This window comes from Musca domestica, unplaced genomic scaffold (genome assembly GCF_030504385.1).
Source record: "Musca domestica strain aabys unplaced genomic scaffold, Musca_domestica.polishedcontigs.V.1.1 190, whole genome shotgun sequence".
Lineage (NCBI taxonomy): Eukaryota > Metazoa > Arthropoda > Insecta > Diptera > Muscidae > Musca > Musca domestica.
The window spans coordinates 1015827-1024013 of record NW_026712246.1 but is presented as its reverse complement, the minus strand read 5'-3'; the positions used below and the strand labels follow the sequence as shown (position 1 = coordinate 1024013).

The 8187-nt window shown below is 38.5% G+C and overlaps 1 protein-coding gene across 1 annotated transcript; it reads right to left on the bottom strand.

Moving 5' to 3' along the window:
* Window positions 1-5386: 5386 nt before the first annotated feature.
* On the bottom strand, window positions 5387-6132 carry LOC131802076 (uncharacterized). The gene has a single exon (XM_059121431.1). It carries the CDS (start codon window positions 6130-6132, stop codon window positions 5392-5394), a length of 741 nt encoding a protein of 246 aa, XP_058977414.1. The 3' UTR covers window positions 5387-5391.
* Between the last annotated feature and the right edge of the window lie 2055 nt (window positions 6133-8187).

The window sequence follows — 8187 nt, the reverse complement described above, 5'->3', positions numbered from 1 at the left end:
TATTTTTTTCAGGACTATTGATACCAAAAATAAGAAGTTTTAAAAGGATATAATTTTCAAGGACTATTGATGCTAAAAATCTGAAAATTTCAAAGAATATTTTCCAAGAACTACTGATGCCAAAAATCAGAGATTTTCAAAGAATGTTTTTTTCAAGGGATACGGTGTCAAAAAATAGAGATTTGTCAAAGAATATTTTTCAAGGACTACATATTGATGCCAAAAAACAGGAATTTTTAAAGAATCATTTTCAAGGGCTATTTATACCAAAAATCAGAGATGTCTGAAGATTATTTTTCAAGGACTACTGATGCCAAATATCAGAAATTTTTAAGTGGTATTTTTCAGTACTATCGATGTCAAATATCAGGAATTTTTAAAGTATCATATTTTAAGGGCTATTTTTACAAAAATTAGAGATTTTAAGGACTATTGATGCCAAATATCAGAGATTATCAATAAATATTTTTCAAGGACTGCTGATGCCAAAAATCAGAGATTTAAGGAATATTTTTAAGGACTATTGATGCCAAACATTTGTGATTAAAAAAAACTTTTTCAAGGACTACTGATACCAAAAATCAGACATATTTGAAGAATATTTTTCAAAGACTTTTTATCAGTCATTTCAAAGAAAAATTTTCAGGACTATTGAAGCCAACAATCTGAGATTTTTAAGAATTAATTTTCAAGAACTATTGGTACCAAAAATCAGAGATTAAAGACAATTTTTCAGGAACTTCTGATGTCAAAAATTATGGGTTTGAACGAATATTTCTCTGGACTACCGACGCCAAAAATCAGGAATTTTTAAGAATATTTTTCTAGGACTATTGATGCCAAATATAAGCAATTTTCAAGGAATATTTTTCAGGACTATTGATGCGAAAAAAAAGGATTTTGATAGGATTTTGATGTTTTTCAAGGGCTATTGAAGTCAAAAATTAGAGATTTTTAAGGACTATTGGTTCCAAAAATCAGTGAGTTTTAAAGAAAAATGTTCACGGGTGCCAAAAATCAGTGATTTTTAAGGACTATTTTTCAAGACCCATTGAAACCAAAACCGTTGATTTTTATCCCTGAGACCACTGTTGGAAAAATAATCTCACGTTACTAAATTTCACATAAAAGGTCCTTTTGTAAAAGTTATTACCAAAGAATTATTTCCTGCTGGTATCCCACTCACTGACTACGAAATAATTATCATTTATCAAAAAAGACGCTCAAAACTGTTTTTTTTTTCTCCGAAACGACAATTTAACCAAAGAAAACGTTGACACACCAAACATTTGGCGACGACTATGACCAGGAATGCCCAGCGTGGTAATGAACATAATCTATCATCAAAAGGAAAGCCATCAACAATGGCCAGGCAGGATAGACCCATCAACATATAAACATTTCTACAAACATATTTAGCGCTTATCAAACTCGAATCTACTCGGTAGGCTTTTTATGACAAAAAAAATCAGGGGCGTAGAAAAAATATTATTACAAGAACTTTTCTCTACCAATTGTTTTCATTTTTAATTTCTAAATCATTTTTTTAAATTTCTTTGAGAATATTGGCAACATTTTCTGTAACCCCCATTACAACACCCTTTTTAGCTACGCCCTTGGAAAAAAATCCCAAACACACAGGGGGTTGTTTGCTAATGACTTCTTTGCCATGGCATGGAAACAGGTGGGCGTTCGGTTAATAAATGTACAACGCTTTCTCACTCTGCTTTGCCACCCCAGCCGAAGAATTTCTGTGTGGGAAATGATGGAAAAAAGGGCCACCCTAGTGGGAGGGGAGGACACTAGCTAATGAATATGATTATTTTTGTTGCTTTTGTTGCCGGTTGCATTCAGTGACTTTAACTATTAACTCAATATAAATCGTCACTTTGTTAAACACCAAGACACACACACACACATTGACTGATTTTGTTTGTGAAAAAGGGTTACTTGGTGCTTGATATATGAACGGGGGTGTTCATGTGTGTTCGTTGCCTTTAATAAATGACTGCTGGTAGGATGTACCAGAAATTGCACAGGAAATTTAATTTTATTCCAAAATCAAGATAAGATTGTTATTTTTTGGAATACAAAAATAGATGTCATTTTTTATAACTGCCTTTGTTGTCCCACAAAAAAAAAAGAAAAGTGTGTTTGCTGATGTTGTTCTGGAAATCAAAGTTTTGGATGGAAAGGGCTATTATTTAACCTCATTAGATACAGAATAAGGCATGAATTCCATACAAATAAGGATAGAATATTTTATTATATGAATGTTAAAGGTCTATGTGGTCACAAGCCCTTTTATGGGCATAGATAAAGAAACTCCTGAAAGTGTTCACAGGGTCGACAAAGAATCTTACAATATCTATGTGTAGAAGACCATCTACAAGACTTCTATAAGTGAAAAGCCTCCTAAACATCTTTGTAAAAATAGAAGGTTCTCTGCGGGATACCCCCTATGGATGTTAGATCTCCAAAATTGCTTCTAGGGAGAAATAGCTTTCGAAAAGTCTTATTAGGACCTACAATGGATGTTCTATGAGCAAACGGCCTTCTTCTTCTAAAGGGGTTCTATAAAGGTAACACTTTCTGGTAGGCTCCTAATAGTACAAGCAGGCTCCTAATGTATGTTACAAGGATATTGACCTCTTTGGTTCGAAGACATTAAAAAGGATTTTATGGATACAAGATCTCACTGATGAAATGCCCAATATTTTTGTCAAGCTTAAATCATGTTCGAATTTGGGTAATATAGGCTCATGAGTTTCCTCTCCGGCAAAATTATAAGAATTATGTATCTCTGTAGGATAGGTCGAAACAAGGACATTATTGGCTCGTTTCTTCTTGTACCTCCCCTACAACGTGTCGAATTCGAAATAAAAAAAAAAACAATTAAGCAAAAGGTATAGTTATGCGGGGCCGAGCATGTGATACCCTACAACACCATAATATATTGGAAAACCTCCTTAGGTCCAATCACTTTTAGTCGATTATTTGAAACAATGCACAAATGTTACCTTTGGTTTTTTACTGACAATATTTTTCATATTTTTCATAACCATTCTTGGGTGGTGCGTGTTGAGTGCGATAGTGCGGAGTCCTGTTGGAATGTCCAAAGTCTGCGGCCAAAATATTTGAAAGGCTTTAATACACCCTCCAGAATATTTTTGCGATATTATTCGGCATTTATTCTGATGCCATGGTCGATTAATAAGAGCAGAGAGCTACCATCGGCTGTTACGGCGGCCCACACCATCACCATGGCCGGCACTTGAGTTCTGGTGGCCAACCGAATGTGCACATTTTCAGCTGACCTCTTTCGCAAGTAAACACGATCACTTTGTTTGATTACAAACTGCTGGACAACGAATGTTTTATCATCCGAGAAAATCAAATTCGGCAGTTCACCACTTTCGGCCAAGCGAAGCAACATTTTAGGTATTTTGAGTCTATTTTCTTTCAGTTGCGGTGTAAGTTGTTGCACTTTTTGGAATTTCAATGGCTTTACCCCGAGCTCATTTTTCAATATTTGCTGAATGGAATATTGCGACATGTTCAACTCACGAGCCATTTTTCGGCCACTCGACGCGGATTTCGATCAAGTCGCTTCTTTACTTTTCAAACCATTTCTGCTGATGTTGCTGTTTTCTTAAGTCCACTTCCGTGACGTCACGTCGGCCTACGCTATCAGTATCTCGGTAACGAGCGATGGTACGAGACACAAAAGATTTAGTCACGTTTAAATGCTGGAGTGCTCTAACGAGAGCCATTTGTGGTTTTCCAGCCAAATAATGCTTCAAAACAGGCTCGAGCTCGACCAATTTCGATCGATAGATTGAAATGCGTTTTTTCTCGAAACTAAATTTTTCCAGATGTGATAATCTTTGAGTAAATGAAGGATATGAGATCCATTTCTATTCCCTCCAAATCTACACAGAGTCTATAATATTCAGTATAAACTCAAACTCAATTTCTTATAGGCCACTGAATTATCCCCACATCAATTCTTATTTGAGTTCTCAGGGAGAGAGTTGTTGGTGACAGCATTCCTCCCAAAATATTCTGGCTTCTTCCTTTCTGTGGAACTTATTTAAGGAGCAGAGTAGTGTCCTTTGGTTTTTCGTTGACACGCTGCCTTCTCGTTTTGCTCATCCTTTATCCCCATAGGAATCGGGGTCATCATTCAGGATCATTGGCTTCTCAAAAACCTTACTTCGGGGTTCCGACGAAATCGATACCGCATACCTTGCTAGTTATGCATCGGATTTGCAAGTCGAACATATCAGTAGGTAATTTACTTGATTGTTTCGATTTTCTTCTCAGAACCTGCAGTTCCTTTTCATAAATTTACTGCACCAATGATTAATAATGACCCCACCGCAATTCTAGTCTATGCTAAGTTGATAGAGAGCAACAACATATTTTCGTACCTCTCTATTCGCAGAAAACTGGGACTTCCTCAAGGATGACGACGTTTCAAGTAATTGCAGAAGCGCTATCCCATCCTATTTGAATTTAATGACTGTTGAGTGAAATGGAATCACCATGCTGGACACATCAGTATTTGACAAGCAAGCAGTCTGCAGGCCCTGACTCCTCCCCAAAAGTTTGGACAGGGATAGGTCAGCTAATTCTTAGATTTGATTTCCTTTGCAATTCTCCTTTAATGTAACTCGAAGATACCTAGTGTACATATATATTGGACAGCCCACAAACCTTATATTTTTTGAGGCGATCATGTATTAACAAATGTGCGTCCGAGTTTTGCCTAACTTTAAACAGGAACAACGCTGATAGGAATATGGTCACATAACTGTTGAGATTGGAATACAAAAGCTTGTAAAACCGAAACCGAAATTTGTAGCCATATTCATTTCCCTCGTCCATATAAAAACATGTGCGCTAACACGCACCACTTTATCTATACGGTGTCCCGGTGTCACGGGTACGAATATATCCCTTAATCTGGGAGTGATCAAAAAATATACCATTGTTAGGAGGTCCCCGCTTGGGTTTGTAGGCAAAAGTTTGTATAACTGGTCATTTGGGCGCCACTGAGGAGGCGAAGGTCCTCAATCTAGTATTTGTATGTATGAAGAACACTAAAGTCAATGAAATCGCTTTTTGAGGTTAGGATCAAAAATGAATGCAGCTTGGTAATCTAGGCACCACTCATTGGCCTCTTCTTTCAAAAAAAGTTTGATACTCAATCGTTTCTTTTAAACATTTGGGCCGCTCACTGGCTGTAATTGCTTACTAAATTGTTTCCTCCAGATACATCTACTGAGATTCCAATTTCTTACAAATTTAATAACTTTTATAGAAGTTCAAACATGTTTCAAAAATACAAAAACAACAGCATATTCCAATTCATTCATTTTTAACATCTCAATGACGAATCAATGTCTCAAATGGCATAATTACGCCCGTGGGTAAAATTACAAAAATTATGCGAGGAGCCTTCTCCGTTTCAAATTGTGTGGGATGGCTACTAGTCGAAGAATTGGTAAAGACTTCATATACTTGCCAGCCATCACCATAATCCTGCAACTTGGTCCACAACCATTTGGGTGGCGAGGATGGTTCTCTGCCCATCAACATCTTCTCTTTTATTTTTCGACATGTCAAGGAACACAGAGAAAAGGAACGTTTTAAACTTTGCATCGATTTCCGGAGACAGCTGTCATCGTCTCGATGTGATTCTTGCAAAATTTTTCTGGGTGTTGATTTTCCGCGATCAATGGGACAAATATTAATTTTCGGATAATTATTTTGATCGCCAGACTCCCAAACATTACTGGATGAATAGAATGATTCCACAGATGTTTGATAGGTTGGACATTTTGGGGAACCTTTGTAGCACACACTTCTCATGGAACACAGACTCCTCCCACTACTGCCACTCGTCGATTCGGTGTGAAAGAATTTTTGCATTTTACGACCACCCAAGAAATATAAAATGCGATCCATAGCAATTGTAATGGTTTCATCAGGAAACGGTCCAAATGTATTTAACGCTGGTATTTTTCGAAGTCTTGTCAAGGGTTTGACTCGATTTACACGGCATTTTGGTACAGGTAATTTAGATTTGCGATTGATGTTATAATTGTTATTGCAAACTCCATCCATTCGGAGGACTATTGAACAATTTTATATTTTTTGCAAATATTAAAACCAAAATAATACATTTATTATTGTTTCCTTTTATTTTACATTTTCTGCGTCAGAGATGGGAGTACAAATAATGAAATGCGGGCTTTGACAGTAAGACCTTCTTTCCAAGGCTTTTCTGCACTTCAAAACTGCCATAGATTTAAGGTGGAAATAAATAAATAACTTTTTTGGTTGGCTTAAGTCATCGGCTGGCTTCTTCGAAAATAAGTAAAAGAGCCTAGGCCCAAAATCGAACTAAGTCAACCTAAAACTTCTTTGTTCCTCTACGAAGAAGCCAGCCGATGGCTTAAGCCAAGTAAAAAAGCGTTTTTTGGATTCTCGCCTTTAAAGTGATAAAACCCCAGGACCTGTCCCACGTTCCGTCAGTATAGACAACTATACCGCATAAAGGTGGATTGTTACGTGTCCAGAAGTTCCTGTCAATTATGTGGATGTCGAATGGTTCGAAGTTCAAACGTGGTGATATGTAGTCACTAGCATTGTCTTCTCCTGTTATACTTCCTATGGATTTAGGATCCCTTGAAGGGACTTTACGGAATCTAGCATCGTTGGTGTTCTCTATAGACTCAGGGAAGAAGACCCATGACTTACGCTTGGCGTTTTAAATCTCACTATTGTACGTGATAAAGGCGGCCTTATAAGCTCTCCAGTCCGTACGTTGTTTGGTCTTGTTGTCCCAATTATACAATAGTCAGCTATCTCTCCTTAAGTTGACTAAATGTTTGGACCACCAGGTCCAGATGCTAACCAGCATCACTTACTTGATATCTCCGCAATGATATATTTTCCCCTGAAATTACTTAGGAAGATTATGTTTAAGTTCTTCTAGCGAAAATACAAGTCCTTATCTTATCAGACGTCCCCCGCACTCCCTAGCCCAATCACCTTATCATTATAAGGTTCCTAGACTAGGGCTACGTCTAATTCAGCTTTCACGAAGGATAGGAGAAGTTCGTCAGCAGCCGCTTTATAGTGATGCAGATTGATCTGCATGATGCTAAGAAGCTGCTGCTTCCTTTGTCCTACTGCAACGGCCCTAAGCGGACCACAATACATCCAGTGGCGAAATGCAGTTTACCCCCATGAGCCTGAAGATAACACTGGCCATTTGTATCAATCAGAGCTTGAACTAACTAGAAGCAAGTTGTCCATCTGGAGGTTGGGTTGGGATTTTCCCAATATTTTCAGTATGCGTACCGGATTCACTGAGGGTGAAGGCATCCATGCTGATAGTATTTTCCGGTAGGGTACTTTCTTCGAGGAAACAGCCGCTAGATCGCTACCTTGTCGGAAGCCAACCACTGTTATGACGAGGAAACAGATGACTTTCACAACCTTGTAAGGGGGATAGATGGTCAGGGCGTACCTCCTTTTAATCCGGTGTGGCTTGCTGCTTGTTGCCCTTTCCAAGCATAAGGCCTGTTAGGGCTAATAGAACTAATTTGGTCACAAGTGGCTTGCTGAACTATGGGGTTGAAATCGCAGTTGGCAGTAAGGAGATTTGATCCGCCGCTAGTTTCTTGGCTTCAGAGTGTATTACCTCAGTGGACCTCCCTCTCTTCAACGCTGAGCATGAAGGGGGTTCTGCTTCCTTCGGAACCGCCGAGGCCAAGGACGTCGCTGGTTCTACCCTCCCAGCCTTGCGCCACCTGCGTAATTTTGCATCTCCAACACCGCGGGGCAGTACTTGCTTTCGCAGCTGGCATGACAAGTGGAACTGCCTCCTATCAGCTCAGTTTCGTCGCTAACCTCCACAGAGTCCTCAACGAAAGGCGACGAGTGAGTTATCCTTCTTATCGAGATCAAGGCGTAAAAGAGTGAGAGGGTCTTGATGAAGGGGGCAACATGAATTCATCTCGAATTTCCGTACTACCTTGAGGCCCATCTTGATCAAGATGCTTTCCCTCTCCGTAATCTGTAAAAGGTCTCGGCCAATAAACTCTTTATTGTATTTTATTAACATCTTATAACTCCTTTTTGCTTTGGGTTCTTTTAGGTCGACGTCTTCTT

Bases quoted from the DNA above. Each gene is read 5' to 3' on its own strand.
- LOC131802076 (XM_059121431.1), bottom strand. From the start codon at position 6,132: ATGGATGGAGTTTGCAATAACAATTATAACATCAATCGCAAATCTAAA.